This window comes from Dermochelys coriacea, chromosome 21 (assembly GCF_009764565.3).
Source record: "Dermochelys coriacea isolate rDerCor1 chromosome 21, rDerCor1.pri.v4, whole genome shotgun sequence".
Taxonomy (NCBI): domain Eukaryota; kingdom Metazoa; phylum Chordata; order Testudines; family Dermochelyidae; genus Dermochelys; species Dermochelys coriacea.
The window spans coordinates 18,659,380-18,680,762 of record NC_050088.1 but is presented as its reverse complement, the minus strand read 5'-3'; the positions used below and the strand labels follow the sequence as shown (position 1 = coordinate 18,680,762).

The 21,383-nt window shown below is 44.5% G+C and overlaps 1 protein-coding gene across 13 annotated transcripts in view; it reads right to left on the bottom strand.

The window, feature by feature from the left end:
• LZTR1 (leucine zipper like transcription regulator 1) overlaps window positions 1-21,383 on the bottom strand; it is a 310,867-nt gene that overhangs the window by 123,242 nt on the left and 166,242 nt on the right. For 11 of the 13 annotated variants that reach the window (XM_038379621.2, XM_038379625.2, XM_043500712.1 and 8 more), the window contains 3 exons: window positions 9,976-10,086; window positions 8,457-8,549; window positions 4,448-4,543 (listed from right to left, as the gene is read on the bottom strand). In XM_038379621.2, coding sequence (XP_038235549.1) covers window positions 4,448-4,543; window positions 8,457-8,549; window positions 9,976-10,086 — 300 coding nt within the window. The remainder of the gene's footprint in view (window positions 1-4,447; window positions 4,544-8,456; window positions 8,550-9,975; window positions 10,087-21,383) is intronic. The other 2 variants (XM_043500716.1, XM_043500715.1) reach the window with 1 other exon arrangement.

The following is a 21,383-nucleotide window of genomic DNA, read 5'->3' as shown; positions in this document are numbered from 1 at the left end:
ACTGTCAAATGGGACTCCTTCCAGGACCTTCTTGCGGTTGGTCCACCACCACAGCAAGGTGAGAACCACCAGAAAATGGTTATGATGTTTTCCAGGTGGCCCCTGGATTGGGAATAGGTCAACGCCAGCCATTGCTGCAGGGGCCGCATGCGGAGCCTGACATGGCGGACCACATATATGCAAGTTGCCAAGTGGCCTAGTAGGTGCAGGCACAATCTGGCCGTTGTCAGGGGAAACACAGACACTTCCACGATGAGGACTGTCACAATCTGAAAACTGTCTAACAGCAGGAATGCTCTCGCCTGGGTCGAGCTGAGCACGGCCCCGATGAATTTTATCCTTTGAACTAGAACGTGGACTTTTCGTGGCTGACCAGCAGTCCCAAGGACCAGCAAGTGGCTTGTAGTATAACGACATCACATTGGACCTGAGCCTTGGAGCTTTCTTTGACCAGCCAGTCATCGAGGTACGTGTAAATCCGGACACCCCGACGTCTGAGGTAGGCCGTGACTACCGCCATTCACTTGGTGAACGCCCTTGGTGCTGCAGCCAGGTCAAATGGAAGCACTGCAAAGTAGTAGTGGGCTGAGCCAACCATAAAATGGAGAAAGTGCCTGTGGGAAGATCACTACATGAAAGTATGAGTCTTTCAGGTCGAGAGTGGCATACCAGTCTCCTGGATCCAGGTAGGGGATAATGGAGGCCAGGGAGACCATCCAAAACTTTAGCTTCCTTAGGTATCTATTGAGGTCTTAGAGGTCCAGGATGGGACAGAGACCATCCTTGACCTTTGAGATCAGAAAATACTGGGAATAGAAACCCTTGTTCTGGTAAGGAGGTGGGACCTCCTCCACCGCCCCCAGCTGTAAGAGCCTCAATCTCCTGCTCGAGAAGATTTTTGTGAGAAGGGTCCCTGAAGGGGGATGGGGAGAGGGGTGGGGAGGGGTGGAAATAAATTGGAGGGTGTAGCTGTGCGCCACTGTATTGAGGACCCAGTGATCCGAAGTTATCACCGACCACGCCGGGAGGAAAAAGGAAAGGCAGTTGCAAAAAATTGGGAAAATAGGATCCAGGAAACAGACTGGTCGGGCGCACCCTCAAAACGACTTTTTAGCTCCTTGCTTGGAGAGGGGTCGAGCCCAACTAGGCAAAGGGTGGGAGCGGGTGGCTTGAGCACCTTTGGGGTTTTTGTGCAGCGGGTCCCTTGCCCCTAGGGAAGTTGTGGTTTGAACTATTTATGTGCCAGGCCAGAACGTAGAGCCCCAGGGTTTTTAGGGTGGTTTGGGAGTCCTTCAGCGCATGTAACTTGTTGTCCATCTGCTCCACAAACAGGACCTGGCCATTGAAGGGGAGGTTCTGAATCAACTGCTGAGCCTCAGAGGACAACCCAGAGAGGAGCAGCCAGGAGGCTCACCGCATGGAGATGGCAGACACCATGGTGCTGGTGGCAGAGACTGCTGCGTTAGATGCTGCTTGAAGGGCCACGCTGGCAGCAGCCACGCCCTCGCTGAGGATCGCCAGGAATTCTTTACAGGAACCTTCCGGGAGGGCATTCTTAAACATGGCCGCAGACTACCACATATTAAAGTCATAGTGGCCAAGGAGGGCCTGGTGGTTGGCCGTGAGCTGTAGCTCACGAAAGCTTATGCTCTAATAAATTTGTTAGTCTCTAAGGTGCCACAAGTACTCCTTTTCTTTTTTCATCCTAAACTGTAAGATAGATGAGGAATAAATTTTTCATCTGAACAAGTCCAGTCTCTTGGAGTCTTTATTTTTGGGGGTAGATCCGGGTTGCCCCTGGTTTTCCCTGTGGTAAACTGCCTTGACCACCAGAGAATTTGGGGCAGGGTGGGAGTAAAGGTATTCGTGCCCCTTAGTCGGGACAAAGTACCTACGCTCTACCCGTTTGGAAATGGGGGGCAGAGAGGCGGGGGTTTGCCAGAAGGCACTGGATATCTTCAATACCCCTTTGTGAAGGGGAAGGGCCACCCTAGCAGGGGCTGTGGAGGAGAGGATGTCAAACAGGAAGTCTGCTTGCTCCTCCAACTCCTCCGTGTGCAGGCCAAGGTTGGGCGCATCCCTCTTTAACAACTCCTGGTGTGCCTTAGTGTCACCTGGAGGTACCAGGTGAGGTGGCTCCATGATGGCCTTGTCCAATGAGAACAAGGAAGAGGCCTGTACCACGGGTTTCACAACAACCACTGGTGGGCCATCAGGCTGTTCCCCTAGGTCCACATGGACTTGCGGGGGTCTCATATTCAGTTTATTATCCACCATGACTCCTAAGTGATTTTCTGAGTTACTGCTTTCCAAAATACAATCTCCATGAATGTAAGTGTAACCTATTAAAATGCACCTTGTTTGACAGTACCCAGTGTACTAAGCAATCCAGGTCTTTCTATAGAACTGACCTGTCCCTATCATTACCATTTCACCAGTCACTGTCATTTTACTAGCAATTATTTTATATTTTCATACAGATCATCGATAAAGATATTGAATAGTATTTGCCCAAAAAATGATCCCTAAGGGACCCCAATAGAAACAACCCTAATGGTGATTCCTCATTAACAATTACTTTGAGATCTATCAGTTAACCATTCTGTAATCTACTTAACATGTGATACATTGACTGTGTATCATGCTAATTCCTACACCCCTTGTGCATATATCTCCCTTTTCCTGTCTCATATACCCTGGAGGACCTTGTCATGGGCAGAGAGGAGAGGACTGCTGCTCCTTGGCATATCTTTTTCCATCCCCACTTCATAGTGTAATGGGCAGCCAGCAGGAGTAGAACAGACTAAAATTTGCTGCTAGCTGCAGAGTTGGTGCAGCAGGTCAGCTTTCTGCCAGTCCTGGGGTTCAGAGGAAAGAATCATACAGAATAGTGGGAACTGGTTTGTGGAAACTGTGTGAAATGGAGTTGGGCCTCCCCAGCTTTACCTAGTGGTGACCTTGCAGACAGGACTATTTTAAATGCCTGGGAGGTGCTTAGGTACAAGGTGAGTGAGGCTATGTAAAAAGAGATGGAATCTGAATCTCTCCCTTCACCCAGACCTCCTCCCTTCTCTTTTCCCTCTACTAGCTCCAATACTCAGCTTCACTATCTTTCTGCTCTGCAGTCCCTATCTCTCTATCCCTCTTTGGATGTAGGAACTCTCCCCTCCTTTCTGTGTGTCCTAGGCTCTTTCCCTACTTCCTGCAGCCTCTTACCCCAGCTCTCCTGGGAACCCTCTTCTCTTCCCTCAAGTAATCCCCACTACAGTGTCCCCCTTTGTTAAAATCCCTCCATCACTCCCCTGCAGGTCCTCCTCTTCTCTCCGTCTTCCCTGGAGTCACTCCCAACAGTTCTGGGATCCTCAGGGTCTTTCCCACCTCCCACTGGAGTCTCTCCCCAAATTACAAGGGGTTACCTCCTCTTCCTTAGGGTAACCCCTCCCAACCCAGGGCCCCAGCCTTTGTCTCTCTTCCTCTTTTCTCCTTCACCCTTCAGATCCTCCCTCTTCTTTGGGCTCTCTTTGATTTTAACCCTACCTGAAGTCAATTTATCAGCTCTCATCCCCTCATCCATGATCTCAGCCTTCCCCTTCCTTCCCCATTACTCTGCTTTCAGCCCACTGCACTCCTTTCTGCCCCCACGGCTTGCAGGTTCTTATGCCCCTTGATCATCAGCTCCTTCTGCTCCCTTACCTCTTCCCTATCTCCTCTGCCCCTCTCCACACACTTCTTTGGCTCCCTTCCCCATGCTCCCCAGACTCCTCCTGCAGTTCTGCCCCTGGTGGGCCCCTGCTCTGGATCTTGTTCTCCCTAGTGATGTCTCCAGCAGACAGCAGTGGCGGAGGCTGAATGGAGACTGCTTCCTTGCAGGGGACACAGCCCCACAGCAGCCACTGCTGGCAGGATGGCAGAAGTGCAGGGATTTTCTCTCAACACCCTGTTCAGTGCTGGGAGCTCTGACTGAGACAGCTATAAATAGCAAGTAAGAAAGCAGCACCCCTTAGTGCCTTCTCTAGGAAACAGGACTGCTCTAAAACAGCTTTACACCTTCCTTAATCCTGGGTTGTCTGGGGGCCACTTTGGCTCCGCACAAGTTAAAGCAGCCTCAGGGATGTTCCAACTTGCACCGGCTAAAAAGCCTGATAGGAACCACTAAGCCAGTACAGGATCAGTGGAGTGCATCACACATCAGCCCCTTCCCATCATGCCCATTGCCTCCCTCAACACACACCCAATGCCCTTTGTTGAGGGAATCCTGCAGACTGGTTAAGACCAGTCTAAAACTCCTTGCACTGCTCTATTGGCCCTACAAATCTATATCACAGATAGGAAATCTCAGTCTATTTTCAATCTTTTTTTATCATTCTTTGTCTGCTGACTAATTGTTTCCAAACTTGGCCAGTTTAAGTATCAACTCACCATAAGACTATTTCTGTGAAATACTTGCCTGTTTCAATCTCTCCTTTGCCTGCATAATTTTCTTCCTTAGCCACTTACAGCGAGCTGTGACAATGGCTGCATGTCCCCGGACTCGGTCTTCCTTCTGTCAGTAATGAGTGTGAAAGCACAACATGTTATAAGTGGACTCACAGATAATATCATTCTGGAAGACAGTGGGAGTGGAGGGTCCTTCACACCTTCCAGGTTTGGGTCCAAGGTATGATGATTTTACTTTAACTATTAGAACATACTGTGATAGCAAACAGAGGGCACATAAATATCCACTGTACACATTGTGGGCAAAATTCCACCCTCTCTTCCTCCAAAACACTTCGTAAAATTGGTTGAGGAGTTTCTTTCACCATAAGCCCTGAGGAGAAGGATGATAACTATGTTCAGTGACCATGGGATCTATCGCCTATAGTTATATTTGATGCCCAGAGTCTTTTTCTTTTCAAAATAAGAGTAACATTTGTATGCTGCTACTCTTAATATTTGGACCAATTTAATGGCACTCTGTGAAACCTCTGCAAAGGCTTTTATAGGAATGCACTTTGTGGTCTTTTCAAGTGCTTCTAGCTTTCTGAAAAAATTATTCTTGAGCTCAAATTTCTCATGCTTGTTCTCAGCCAAAAAGTGAAGGTTTTTTTCTTTCATGTTTGGTCTTTGTTTTTATTATTGGAGAAAGAACAAAGTTGTTTTTTCCCATAATCTAAAAAACATTTTTCATATTTTTTATTTCAATAATTAAAAATGGCTTTTAGGAAAGTTGAGGCATGATACTGCAAACTGTTGACCATTATCTTTCAGGAGGTATTCACTAGTTCTGAAGTTGGAGTTCTTAAATATCACTTTTCACAATATAGCTACTGTTATCATATCTATCTTAGGTTTTTACCTAGCACTTTCTCTCTGAAAATGGCTCCGTGGGATTCCATATTCGTGTCTCAATGACTTATACATTCTAAGTTTACAGGTTCTCTTCCCCTGACAGTCTGCAAATTTACCTGAAATACTGTACACTTACTGAAGCAGAATCACATTATCTTCCCGATTGATGACCCCTTGTGCTCTAGTTTTGTGGGTTGGCTGGAATAGCCACTGTACAGTTATTTCTTTTACAACAAATATACTGTGAATATGCAAATATCTCTTCTGTGCTGGTCACTGTAGCTATGTCTACATTGCAAACCACTTTTGGCAGTGTGTAGTGTACACATAGCTACAGGCCGCAGTGAAAAGCACACCGCATCCACTCTGTAGTGTGTAGCTAAACGTATCAGTGAAAGGCTCTGGCAGAGGCAAGGCAGCGGGAAAAGGCTCAGCCTCTTCCCACTACCTCTTCTCTGCCAGAGCCTTTCCCTGCTATTGGAGCCTATGTCATGGCCAGGTTCTGGGCACCAGACCACAATCATGAGACAGAACATAATATAAGAACATAAGACTGGCCATACTGGGTCAGACCAAAGATCCATCAAGCCCAGTATCCTCTCCTCTGACAGTGGCCAATGGCAGGTGCTCCAAAGAGAATGAACAGACAGGTTATCATGAAGTGATCCATGACCTGTCACCCAATTCTGGCAATCAGAGGCTAGGAACACCATTACTGCCCATCCTGGCTAATAGCCATTGATGGACCTAACTTCCACAAATCCATCTAGCTCCCTTTTGAATCCCGTTATAGTACTGGCCTTCACAACACCCTCTGGCAAGGAGTTCCAGAGGTTGACAGTGCGTTGCGTGAAAAAATACTTTCTTGTGTTTGTTTTAAATCTGCTACCTATTAATTTCATTTGGTGGCCCTTGTATTTCTATTATGAGAAGGAGTAAATAACACTTCCTTATTTACTTTCTCTAGACCACTCATGATTTTACAGAATCACAGAATATCAGGGTTGGAAGGACCAACTAAACTGGGAGGAGTGGTAGATACGCTGGAGGGGAGGGATAGGATACAGAAGGACCTAGACAAATTGGAGGATTGGGCCAAAAGAAATCTAATGAGGTTCAATAAGGATAAATGCAGGGTCCTGCACTTAGGATGGAAGAATCCAATGCACCGCTACAGACTAGGGACCGAATGGCTCGGCAGCAGTTCTGCGGAAAAGGACCTAGGGGTGACAGTGGACGAGAAGCTGGATATGAGTCAGCAGTGTGCCCTTGTTGCCAAAAAGGCCAATGGCATTTTGGGTTGTATAAGTAGGGGCATAGCGAGCAGATCGAGGGACGTGATCGTTCCCCTCTATTCGACACTGGTGAGGCCTCATCTGGAGTACTGTGTCCAGTTTTGGGCCCCACACTACAGGAAGGATGTGGATAAATTGGAAAGAGTACAACGAAGGGCAACGAAAATGATTAGGGGTCTAGAGCACATGACTTATGAGGAGAGGCTGAGGGAGCTGGGATTGTTTAGTCTGGAGAAGAGAAGAATGAGGGGGGATTTGATAGCTGCTTTCAACTACCTGAAAGGGGGTTTCAAAGAGGATGGCTCTAGACTGTTCTCAATGGTAGCAGATGACAGAACGAGGAGTAATGGTCTCAAGTTGCAATGGGGGAGGTTTAGATTGGATATTAGGAAAAACTTTTTCACTAAGAGGGTGGTGAAACACTGGAATGCGTTACCTAGGGAGGTGGTAGAATCTCCTTCCTTAGAGGTTTTTAAGGTCAGGCTTGACAAAGCCCTAGCTGGGATGATTTAACTGGGACTTGGTCCTGCTTTGAGCAGGGGGTTGGACTAGATGACCTTCTGGGGTCCCTTCCAACCCTGATATTCTATGATTCTATGACCTCAGGAGGTCATATAGTCCAACCCCCTGCTCAAATAAGGACCAATCCACACCTAAATGATCCCAGCAAGGGCTTTGTCAAGCCTGACGTTGAAAACCTCTAAGGAAGGAGATTCCACCACCTCCCTAGGTAACCCATTCCAGTGCTTCACCATCCTCCTAGTGAAAAAGTTTTTCCTAACATCCAACCTAAACCTCCCCCACTGCAACTTGAGACCATTACTCATTGTTCTGTCATCTGCTACCACTGAGAACAGTCTAGACCCATCCTCTTTGGAACCTCCCTTCAGGTAGTTGAAAGCAGCTGTCAAATCCCCCCCTCATTCGTCTCGTCTGCAGACTAAATAATCCCAGTTCCCTCAGCCTCTCCTTGTAAGTCATGTGCTCCAGCCCCTCTAATCATTTTTGTTGCCCTTCAATGGACTCTTTCCAATTTTTTCACATCCTTCTTGTAGTGTGGGGCCCAAAACTGGATTCATAGAGATTCTACAGCACAGTTTGGTTCATTTAAGATTTTTACTTCATTTGATTCATTTTACTTCATTTGATTCTATGCTTTCTTTCACATATAGTGCCACTCTCCAACCACCATGACCTGTTCTGTCCTTGCGATATATTTTGTACCCTGGTATTACTGTGTCCCATTGATTATCCTCATTCCATCAAGTTTCTGTGATGCCTATTATATCAATATCCTCATTTAATACAAAGCACTCTAGTTCACCCATCTTATTATTTAGACCTCTAGCATTTGTATATAAGCACTTTAAAAACTTGGCACTTTTTAGCTGTCTGCCATTACATGATGGTCTGCAGAAGAGAAGAACACAGTTCACAGAACCCTTGATCCTCTATATTGTAGCTAGATTTTAAAAGAATTGGATAATTTTATAATCAATAACATGTAGTGATGTGCCAAATAGAGCTAACCATCCTAGCTCTTGCTTTCACAGGTGTCAGGGAGGAATCTCCCACCGGTCTCCAGCCTGGTTCAAATATCCATGTACTTTACGAAAATTTCTTAATTCTCTGCATCTCATTACCAAGCACCATAAGTGACAAATACAGCTGAAGTACAGAAGTCTTGTAAGTGTTACAGAAATAATTGTCTTAGCATACAACTGTTGGAACACCTAAAGTGGAATATGGTTTACCTTCATCTTTATGGCCATGAATGACAGACTGCTTCTCTCAAACTCAAGTATCATTTTCACTAGATTATATACCCACCTCTCCCAGAACAAACTCCAAGTCGCTGAACTGCCTGTTTTCCCACAGTCTTCCATAATCTTCATGTAAAGTGCATTTTGGGTAACAAGAAAACTGAAATAAAAAAGATTTTACACCTGTTATAGTTTATTTCAGTTTATCATGGGGGCACACCAACAGCACCATGGCTAAGGTTGCCACTGGATTTCCACGTTGACAACATCTTAATTACAGCTCCAAAAACAAACTACAGAATGTCATGATCAATTATATACACCAATGTACCCTCATGGTAGTGACTTTGTGAAGGAGGGAGTTGGGTGGGGATCTGTTGTAGGGGGCAGGAAATATATGTCCCCAAAACCCACAGGTTTCAAAATTTCAGTGCCAGGAGTATCACCTGTTTTCAGAACCAATTTGCAGAAGAGAAGAATGAGGGGGGATTTGATAGCTGCTTTCAACTACCTGAAAGGGGGTTCAAAAGAGGATGGATCTAGACTATTCTCAGTTGTAGCAGATGACAGAACAAGAAATAATGGTCTCAAGTTGCAGGGGGTTGGACCAGATGGTCCTTTCCAACCCTGATATTCTATGATACATAGACAGCGTCAGTGCCAGTAATCAGTGCCAGTAACCACTTTGGTGCAGAACACTTCTGAAAATGTCACAACTTTAAAAATCCCAAGAATGAGGGTTTTTTTATAGTAACAAGATGCCGCTCTGCCAACTTGTGCATGCAGATTCCTAGATATACAACATACACTTGCTTTTTCTGCCAGGAGGGACCACAATATATCACATAAAAACTACACAGAAGAGAGTATCAGTAAGGGAACTGGCTACCTTCTGGGGTTTGCTGGCATGACGGGTAATACCAGGGAACACCAGAAGACAACAGGGAAGTTGGGAGGGCCACACTCCAGAAAGGGGATGCTTCTCTATAGCCCCCTGCAGCTGTGGTGCTGCCTGCCTGCCCTCCTCCATTTCCCTGTTGTGGCTTTAGTTTTAACCCTACCATGTAGGTGGCTGTGGGAGGTCTACAAGCATGGTCTGTACAGTTGGCATGTAGGAATTCCATGGGGATGGAGCACGCTCAGAAGCTGGGCTGAAGCATGCATAATGCACATGGATGATCAATGGGATCAGACTATGCTTAATATAAATGGAATGGTTTGGAGATTTTAGCAGCAAACTTCTAACAATGCTGAGCATGTGAAAATAGTAATCTTTAGAGGCCTAGTCATTAGATCTTAGATTAACCCAGTCAAACCATCCTCCTGACAAATTTCAAGTGCCTGCTCCAAAGAATGGAAGTGCTAGAGATCCTAGAAGCAACAGTTATAAAACATTGGAAAAAAGTGTCTGAACTGCTTTTGCTGAAATGTTTAAAAAAAAAATCAGCCTGAGGCAGAGACTAGGCTTAGAAAATTTCAGCCTGAACAGTTAAAGTTTAGGAACAATTAAGCAACTGAAAACATAAGCTTATAATGGAAAATAGTAGGCATGCTCCATAACCCAAAGAATCAGGTTAACAAATTACCTGGAATCTGTACATTTCTCCACTTCTAATGTTATTGTCCACTGTCCCACCAAAGATGTACATGGCGTCTGAGATGACAGCTGCAGCATGGAAGAGTCTCCCACTTGGCAGCTAGGAAAACAAGCACAAAAATGTTGAGGACTATTTAAGGTATCTTTTCAAACAAGAATTTGTCTGGGAAAAAGCAAAAATGAGAAAGGAAAAACAATATAATGTAAATTAATTAGCAACAAATGGCAGGCCCATCTGAAAGATTTTAGGATTGCCTTGTTACCTCTACAGCCTCCCTTCCTGCCACTTTTAATGATGTCCCTTTTGGTAAGCTTTTAAAATTATTAGTATTTTACATATGCAGGGATGTATGTATTCTGTAGGTAAGAATGTTCTGCAGAATACTCCTGTTGCCAAGAAACTTTGCCTCAGAGCTAAGTTTCATTTTAAAAAACAAAGTACATTTCTATTCCTTATAGATACAGATAAATCTTCCAAATGTGACAAAATATGAATTGACTGTTTATTCTGCAAACTGACAGCTTGAAATAAAGGTGTAAACTGACCCATTTATGTCAGTGGGTGTTAATTCTGAACCCTAATTGTGACAATTTAAATGCAAACACTAACTCTTTCAAGTTGGTAATTGTAGCAGAATCATTCCACTAATGAGACTGATCAAGTGATGCTGGATGCAAAGATGGATACTGTAAATAGGAGACAGTGGAGCAGCTGGTTGCAGTGAAGGAGGGTGATGGGGGAAGAAGCCCATCTTCCCTCTTCTCCAAAATGTCCAAGAGAATGTATCTACCCCTCACTGACCGTTGGTCAAATCACATCCTATAGCTCCTGGGTTTCAACAACATCCGGCTGCTCCCAAAACTTCTATAATTCATAGACTCTATGGACAGAAGGGATCACTATGGTCATCTATCGGTTTCAGAGTACCAGCCGTGTTAGTCTGTATTCGCAAAAAGAAAAGGAGTACTTGTGGCACCTTAGAGACGAACAAATTTATTAGAGCATAAGCTTTTGTGAGCTACAGCTCACTTCATCGGATGCATTTGGTGGAAAAAACAGAGGGTAGATTGATATACACACACACAGAGAACATGAAACAATGGGTTTATCATACGCACTGTAAGGAGAGTGATCACTTAAGATAAGCCATCACCAGCAGCGGGGGGAGGAGGCGGAAAAGGAGGAAAACCTTTCATGGTGACAAGCAAGGTAGGCTATTTCCAGCAGTTAACAAGAATATCTGAGGAATAGTGGGGGGTGCGGTGGGGGAGAGAAATAACATGGGGAAATAGTTTTACTTTGTGTAATGACTCATCCATTCCCAGTCTCTATTCAAGCCTAAGTTAATTGTATCCAGTTTGCAAATTAATTCCAATTCAGCAGTCTCTCGTTGGAGTCTGTTTTTGAAGCTTTTTTGTTGAAGGATAGCCACTCTTAGGTCTGTAATCGAGTGACCAGAGAGATTGAAGTGTTCTCCAACTGGTTTTTGAATGTTATAATTCTTGACGTCTGATTTGTGTCCATTCATTCTTTTACGTAGAGACTGTCCAGTTTGGCCAATGTACATGGCAGAGGGGCATTGCTGGTACATGATGGCATATATCACATTGGTAGATGCGCAGGTGAACGAGCCTCTGATAGTGTGGCTGATGTGATTAGACCCTATGATGGTGGTGTCCCCTGAATAGATACGTGGACAGAGTTGGCAACGGGCTTTGTTGCAAGGATAGGTCCCTGGGTTAGTGGTTCTGTTGTGTGGTGTGTGGTTGCTGGTGAGTATTTGCTTCAGACTGGGGGGCTGTCTGTAAGCAAGGACTGGCCTGTCTCCCAAGATCTGTGAGAGTGATGGGTCGTCCTTCAGGATAGGTTGTAGATCCTTGATGATGCATTGGAGAGATTTTAGTTGGGGGCTGAAGGTGATGGCTAGTGGCGTTCTGTTATTTTCTTTGTTGGGCCTGTCCTGTAGTAGTTGACTTCTGGGTACTCTTCTGGCCCTGTCAATCTATTTCTTCACTTCAGCAGGTGGGTATTGTAGTTGTAGGAATGCATGATAGAGATCTTGTAGGTGTTTGTCTCTGTCTGAGGGGTTGGAGCAAATGTGGTTATATCGTAGAGCTTGGCTGTAGACAATGGATCGTGTGGTATGATCTGGATGAAAGCTAGAGGCATGTAGGGAGGAATAGCGGTCAGTAGATTTCCGATTTAGGGTGGTGTTTATGTGACCATCACTTATTAGCACCGTAGTATCCAGGAAGTGGATCTCTTGTGTGGAGTCGTCCAGGCTGAGGTTGATGGTGGGATGGAAATTGTTGAAATCATGGTGGAATTCCTCAAGGGCTTCTTTTCCATGGGTCCAGATGATGAAGATGTCATCAATGTAATGCAAGTAGAGTAGGGGCATTAGGGGACGAGAGCTGAGGAAGCATTGTTCTAAGTCAACCATAAAAATGGTTGAGTTACTATACCTATACTATACTATACTATAAAACGCTTGAGTTACTATAGAAAATTCTTTCCTGGGTATCTGACTGGTGAATCTTGCCCATATGCTCAGGGTTTAGCTGATTGCCATATTTGGGGTCGGGAAGGAATTTTCCTCCAGGGCAGATTGGAGAGGCCCTGGAGGTTTTTCGCCTTCCTCTGTAGCATGGGGCATGGTTGACTTGAGGGAGGCTTCTCTGCTCCTTGAAGTCTTTTGAACCATGATTTAAGGACTTCAATAGCTCAGACATGGGTGAGGTTTTTCATAGGAGTGGGTGGGTGAGATTCTGTGGCCTGCGCTGTGCTGGAGGTCGGACTAGATGATCACAATGGTCCCTTCTGACCTTAGTATCTATGAATCTATGACTACTGAATTGGAATTAATTTGCAAACTGGATACAATTAACTTAGGCTTGAATAGAGACTGGGAATGGATGAGTCATTACACAAAGTAAAACTATTTCCCCATGTTATATCTCCCCCCCACCCCACCCCCCACTGTTCCTCAGTTTTTGTTAACTGCTGGAAATAGCCTACCTTGCTTGTCACCATGAAAGGTTTTCCTCCTTTCCCCCCTGTGTGCCTTTCTTCAAGAGACAGTGCACTGTTTCTGAGATTTCCCCAGCAGCCAGCTCTGTCTCTCTCTCCCTCCCCCTGCCCATGTACCCTATCTCTGCAGAGCTGGGGAGACAACAGGGTTCAGGACAGAGCAGGAGAGCTTTCAGTGAGTGTCTTAAAGAGACAGCACACACTCTCTCTCTGTCTCTCTGTATCACTCAGTCATCTCCCAACACATACTTTTATTATTGTTGTTACTTCTTGGTACTTCCTACAATGCACATATATTCTCTGTAATTTTATTCTTTCAAAGTGTGTTATTTTAGTGTTTTGACTGGTCTATGCATTTCATAATTTTTATTTCTCTTACACGTAAATTTAATTCTTTGAGTAGTGAGTTCTAAAATGCCTAACCTGTCCTGGATGGAATAATAATCCCTATGGTAACTTTTAAAAAATTTATATTATATCTAAGTTTTTTGTTTCTGCTGGTGGCGCACAAAGGTATGTGCACATAACAAAATTTATTCTGCACATGGATGGAGAAAATTAGTGGGAACACGGCCCGGCACCCATTGAAAGTCAGTAGGAGTTGGGTGCCTAATTCCTTTAACCCTTTTTTGAAAATCCCAGCATGTGTGTGTGGACATGTGAAGTGAAGCATTAGGGCAGTGCATTTGCAGTGTTATAGAATTTAGGGATATAGGGAGGGAGGGATATAGAAAGCAAATCAAAAATTTTTAACAGTGAGGATAACCAACCATTGGAACAACCTACCAAGGGTTATGGGGATTCTCCATCGCTGGCACTTTTTAAGCCAAGATTGGACATTTTTTCTAAAAGAGATACTTTAGTTCAAACAGGAATTAACTCAGAGAAGTTCTCTGGCCTCTGTTATACAGGAAGTCAGACTAGATGATCACAGTAGTCTCTTCTGTCTTTAGAATCTATGAACCTATGACTGATCCCCATGTGTAGAAGGAAATATGACAGGCGACCAGCTTGGCTTAACAGTGAAATTCTTGCTGATCTATCTTAAACACAAAAAGAAGCTTACAAGAAGTGGAAGATTGCACAAATGACCAGGGAGGAGTATAAAAATATTGCTCCAGCATGCAGGTGTGAAATCAAGAAGACCAAATCACACTTGGAGTTGCAGCTAGCAAGGGATGTTAAGAGTAACAAGAAGAGTTACAGGTATGATAGCAACAAGAAGGTGGTCAAGGAAAGTGTGGGCCCCTTACTAAATGGGGGAGGCAACCTAGTGTCAGAGGATGTGGAAAAAGCTCATTTACTCAATGCTTTTTTTGCCTCTGTATTCACGAATAAGGTCAGCTCACAGACTACTCCACTAGGCAGCACAGCATGGGAAGGAGGTGACCAGTCTTCTGTGGAGAAGGAAGGGATTCAGGACTATTTAGAAAAGCTGGACGAGCACAATTCCATGGGGCCAGATGTGCTGCATCCGAGAGTGCTAAAAGAGTTGATGGATGTGATTGCAGAGCCATTGGCCATTATCTTTGAAAACTCATGGCGATCGGGGGAGGTCCCAGACGACTGGAAAAAATTAATTAATTAATTAATGTTGTGGCCATCTTTAAAAAAGGGAAGGAGGAGGATCCGGGTAACTACAGGCCAGTCAGCCTCACCTCAGTCCCTGGAAAAATCATGGAGCAGGTCCTCAAGGAATCAATTCTGAAGCACTTGGAGGAGAAGAAAGTGATCAGGAAGAGTCAGCATGGATTCACCAAGGGTAAGTCATGCCTGACTAATCTAATTGCCTTCTATGATGAGATAACTGGCTCTGTGGATGAGGAGAAAGTAGTGGACGTGTTATTCCTTGACTTTAGCAAACCTTTTGATATGGTCTCTCATAGTATTCTTCCCAGCAAGTTAAAGAAGTATGGGCTGGATGAATGGACTATAAGGTGGACAGAAAGCTGGTTAGATCATCGGGCTCAAAGGGTAGTGATCAATGGCTCCATGTCTAGTTGGCAGCCGGTATCAAGCAGAACTGCCCCAAGGGTCAGTCCTGGGGCCGGTTTTGTTCAATATCTTCATTAATGATCTGGAGGATAGCATGGATTGCACCCTCAGCAAGATTGCAGATGACACTAAACTGGGAGGAGTGGTAGATATGCTGGAGGGTAGGGATAGGATACAGAGGAACCTAGATAAATTAGAGGACTGGGCCAAAAGAAATCTGATGAGATTCAATAAGGACACGTGCAGAGTCTTGCATTTAGGATGGAATAATCCCATGCATTGCTACAGACTAGGGACCGAGTGACTAGGCAGCAGTTATGCAGAAAAGGACCTGAGGTTACAGTGGATGAGAAGCTGGATATGAGTCAACTGTGTGCCCTTGTTGCCAAGAAGGCTAACGGCATATTGGGTTGTATAAGTAGGAGCACTGTCAGCAGATTGAGGGATGTGATCATTCCCTTCTATTTGAAATTGGTGAAGCATCATCTGGAGTACTGTGTCCAGTTTTGGGCCCCACACTACAAGAAGGATGTGGAAAAATTGGAAAACGTCCAGCAGAGGGCAACAAAAATGATTAGGGGGGTGGAGAACATGACTTATGAGAAGAGGCTGGGGGAACTGGGATTATTTAGTCAGCAGAAGAGAAGAGTGAGGGGGGGATTTGATAACTGCTTTCAACTACCTGAAAGCGGGTTCCAAAGAAGATGGATCTAGACTGTTCTCAGTGGTACCAGATGACAGAACAAGGAGTCTCAAGTTCCAGTGGGTTTAGGTTGGATATTAGGAAAAACTTTTTCGCTAGGAGGGTGGTGAAGCCCTGGAAAGGGCTAACTAGGGAGGTGGTGGAATCTCCTTCCTTAAAGGTTTTTAAGGTCAAGCAGGACAAAGCCCTGGCTAAGATGATTTAGTTGGGTTTGGTCCGGCTTTGAGCAGTGGGATGGACTACATGATCTGAGGTTCCTTCCAATCCTGATATTCTATGATTCTATGATCCAGGAAAGCAAAAGGACTCCTAGGATTTAAAATCATACAATCAATTAATTCCTAGTCATGAAAAGAAAAGGAGTACTTGAGGCACCTTAGAGACTAACAAATTTATTTGAGCATAAGCTTTCGTGAGCTACAGCTCACTTCATCGGATGCATTTGGTGGAAAATACAGAGGGGAGATTGATATACATACACAGAGAACATGAAACAATGGGTTTTATCATACACACTGTAAGGAGAGTGATCACTTAAGATAAGCCATCACCAGCAGCAGGGGGGGGAAAGGAGGAAAACCTTTCATGGTGACAAGCAAGGTAGGCTATTTCCAGCAGTTAACAAAAACTGAGGAACAGTGGGGGGTGGGGTGGGGGGGAGATATAACATGGGGAAATAGTTTTACTTTGTGTAATGACTCATCCATTCCCAGTCTCTATTCAAGCCTAAGTTAATTGTATCCAGTTTGCAAATTAATTCCAATTCAGTAGTCATAGATTCATAGATACTAAGGTCAGAAGGGACCATTGTGATCATCTAGTCCGACCTCCAGCACAGCGCAGGCCACAGAATCTCACCCACCCACTCCTATGAAAAACCTCACCCATGTCTGAGCTATTGAAGTCCTTAAATCATGGTTCAAAAGACTTCAAGGAGCAGAGAAGCCTCCCTCAAGTCAACCATGCCCCATGCTACAGAGGAAGGCGAAAAACCTCCAGGGCCTCTCCAATCTGCCCTGGAGGAAAATTCCTTCCCGACCCCAAATATGGCAATCAGCTAAACCCTGAGCATATGGGCAAGATTCACCAGTCAGATACCCAGGAAAGAATTTTCTATAGTAACTCAAGCGTTTTATAGTATAGTATAGTATAGTATTTTATAGGTATAGTAACTCAACCATTTTTATGGTTGACTTAGAACAATGCTTCCTCAGCTCTCGTCCCCTAATGCCCCTACTCTACTTGCATTACATTGATGACATCTTCATCATCTGGACCCATGGAAAAGAAGCCCTTGAGGAATTCCACCATGATTTCAACAATTTCCATCCCACCATCAACCTCAGCCTGGACGACTCCACACAAGAGATCCACTTCCTGGATACTACGGTGCTAATAAGTGATGGTCACATAAACACCACCCTAAATCGGAAATCTACTGACCGCTATTCCTCCCTACATGCCTCTAGCTTTCATCCAGATCATACCACACGATCCATTGTCTACAGCCAAGCTCTACGATATAACCACATTTGCTCCAACCCCTCAGACAGAGACAAACACCTACAAGATCTCTATCATGCATTCCTACAACTACAATACCCACCTGCTGAAGTGAAGAAATAGATTGACAGGGCCAGAAGAGTACCCAGAAGTCAACTACTACAGGACAGGCCCAACAAAGAAAATAACAGAACGCCACTAGCCATCACCTTCAGCCCCCAACTAAAATCTCTCCAATGCATCATCAAGGATCTACAACCTATCCTGAAGGACGACCCATCACTCTCACAGATCTTGGGAGACAGGCCAGTCCTTGCTTACAGACAGCCCCCCAGTCTGAAGCAAATACTCACCAGCAACCACACACCACACAACAGAACCACTAACCCAGGGACCTATCCTTGCAACAAAGCCCGTTGCCAACTCTGTCCACGTATCTATTCAGGGGACACCATCATAGGGTCTAATCACATCAGCCACACTATCAGAGGCTCGTTCACCTGCGCATCTACCAATGTGATATATGCCATCATGTGCCAGCAATGCCCCTCTGCCATGTACATTGGTCAAACTGGACAGTCTCTCCGTAAAAGAATAAATGGACACAAATCAGACGTCAAGAATTATAACATTCAAAAACCAGTTGGAGAACACTTCAATCTCTCTGGTCACTCGATTACAGACCTAAGAGTGGCTATCCTTCAACAAAAAAGCTTCAAAAACAGACTCCAGCGAGAGACTGCTGAATTGGAATTAATTTGCAAACTGGATACAATTAACTTAGGCTTGAATAGAGACTGGGAATGGATGAGTCATTACACAAAGTAAAACTATTTCCCCATGGTATTTCTCTCCCCCACCGCACCCCCCACTATTCCTCAGATATTCTTGTTAACTGCTGGAAATAGCCTACCTTGCTTGTCACCATGAAAGGTTTTCCTCCTTCCCCGCCCCCGCTGCTGGTGATGGCTTATCTTAAGTGATCACTCTCCTTACAGTGTGTATGATAAACCCATTGTTTCATGTTCTCTGTGTATGTATATCAATCTACCCTCTGTTTTTTCCACCAAATGCATCCGATGAAGTGAGCTGTAGCTCACAAAAGCTTATGCTCTAATAAATTTGTTCGTCTCTAAGGTGCCACAAGTACTCCTTTCCCTATGCTCTGGGTATCCCTAAACCTCTGACTACCAGAACCTGAGACTGGATGACAGGGGACAGATCCCACGATAAATTGCCCTGTTCTGTTCATTCCCTCTGAAGCATTTGACATCAGCCACTGTCAAAAGAAAGGGTACTGAGCTAGGTGGCCCATTGGTTTGACCCACTATGTTCATTTTTATCTTTTAATTCAGAAATTCTCAAATTTTACTGTCTAGCAAGTAATTGGGTATCACTGGAAAAGGGTGTATCATGCCACCCTCCAACGACTAGCTTAGGATAACAGCTAGTAATGTTCTGAGTTGGGGACTTGAAGGATCAGGGTTCAATCCTGGGGGGTCTTATGTTGTACACAACAGTTTTCTTTCCCATTTGCATTTTTTAAAATGGCTTATTTAATTCTCACAGTGAAAAAATGTCCTTTCTAGGTTTTGTATTTAAAGGCCATTATAATCTGTCAATTAGGATGAAATGTGCAACAAAACATAGGTGTTTTCTTGTCAGTTTTCACACAGTTTGACTGCTTGTGTCATATATTGGCTGGTTTGAATAGTGTGAGGTGTGGTCGAACTCTCAGTAAGTACAGATCATCTCATGCCAACAGCACCTTGTTTAAATTGAGTTTTAACAACTGCAACATGGAGAAGTTTTTTAAGTCCTATGCCAAGACAGTGGTGAAGACCAGGAAGGGTATATTTTCTTCCACTGTAGTGTCCATTAAGTCCCAATCTGCAAAACTATTCTAGCGTATGAACAGCCTGGGTAATACATGCCATCCATTCAGAGAGATACCTAGTACTGTCTCAGTTTGAGACTTCATGTGTAAGACTGAATAGATTCAAAACACATTACTCATGTGTATGAGTGCAGAACTCTTGTGGGAAGTGAGCAAACACGTCTTTTGTACACAAGTTTTGGACAGTGTTGCTCATTGAGATGGCGAGGAACAGATTACAATCTTCAAGGTGTTCCCATAGCTTTCTACTAAAAGTAACTAATGGAACTATTATTGGTTGACATTATTAGAATCTCCTTATGGGAAGGCAAATGCATTACTCACAAGGCTGTCGTAGCTTTGCTCAAGAAACTACAGCCCACATCCACAGCTTATGGAGTTCCACTGACTTCAATGGAACTATGCCAATTAACACCAGCTGAAAATCTGACCCCATATCTTGATGCTGATAGTCTTGCCAACTACTACATCTATCTTGGCTACTCCTCTTTCCCCCATTACCAAAGTATCTGAGCACCTCATAATCTTTAATATATTTACCCTCACACACTCCTATGAGGCAGGGCAGTGCTATTATCCCCATTCCACAGATGGGGAACTGAGGGACAAAGAGGTTAGGTGACTTGCTCAAGATTTCACAAGAAGCCTGTGGCAGAGCAGGCACATGAACCCAGGTCTCCCAAACAGGAGCTAACCTGCCCTTTTGGGGAACTTCCTGGAATCTATTGCAGTCCTCCAATTTATCTTGACTAGTCTTTTCATTATGGTTTTGGGTCTGGTTTATAGGGGGAGAAGCACATACTCCTATGTTAAGGTTACCCGACACATTCCACTATACAGTCTTCTTACACTCTTCATTGTTTGCAGCCAGGCTTTACAATTTGACATGAAGTCAGAGGTGCCCTTTGCTGTCCACATCAAAATCCACTCAGATGTGGCCATTTTCTAAGCTGCCATTTCCTGTCTGTTTTTCACACAGCACAGCTTATTTTTGACTTGCTTCCTATATCCCTCCCTCCCTATATCCCTAAATTCTATAACACTGCAAATGCACTGCCCTAATGCTTCACTTCACATGTCCACACACACATGCTGGGATTTTCAAAAAAGGGTTAAAGGAATTAGGCACCCAACTCCTACTGACTTTCAATGGGTGCCGGGCCGTGTTCCCACTAATTTTCTCCATCCATGTGCAGAATAAATTTTGTTATGTGCACATACCTTTGTGCGCCACCAGCAGAAACAAAAAACTTAGATATAATATAAATTTTTTAAAAGTTACCATAGGGATTATTATTCCATCCAGGACAGGTTAGGCATTTTAGAACTCACTACTCAAAGAATTAAATTTACGTGTAAGAGAAATAAAAATTATGAAATGCATAGACCAGTCAAAACACTAAAATAACACACTTTGAAAGAATAAAATTACAGAGAATATATGTGCATTGTAGGAAGTACCAAGAAGTAACAACAATAATAAAAGTATGTGTTGGGAGATGACTGAGTGATACAGAGAGACAGAGAGAGAGTGTGTGCTGTCTCTTTAAGACACTCACTGAAAGCTCTCCTGCTCTGTCCTGAACCCTGTTGTCTCCCCAGCTCTGCAGAGATAGGGTACATGGGCAGGGGGAGGGAGAGAGAGACAGAGCTGGCTGCTGGGGAAATCTCAGAAACAGTGCACTGTCTCTTTAAGAAAGGCACACAGCCATTCACCATTCAGACCTGAGCATCTCAGAGTCCTCCTGAGCCGGCAGTCCCCTCTATCCTACTTTGCAGAGATAGGGTACAGGGGCGGAGGGAGGGGGACATCCTGACATCAGCACCCTCCTCCCCTCTGTCCCCGCTCGGCACAGCCATCAGGAGGGTCCCAGGAGTAGCAGCAGGATGGAGCAAAGTGGTGGGAGGGGCTATGCATGCTCTGCTAATCAGCTGGGCGGCACTTGAATCTCTCCTGCAGGCAGCTTACAGGGAACACCTAACTCCCAGAACATCCACAAACAGATCTTCGGCCTCCTGATGTTACCACCCACCCCGTGCCTCACCCTTGGAACAGGAAATGATGCACTACCCTGGGAACTGGAAACCATCTGTTCTATACTCTCTTCTATTAACTGATGTTAATAACTTTGTGCCCTTCACAACCCTTCTTATTGAAAAAGGTTTCACAGTTTACACACGCTGGGAATAGAACTCTGCTCTCCATTCTCCACCATTCAGCCAACTCCTCTTAGAGACTCTGCCAGATCCTACCATGAGAACTGGGCT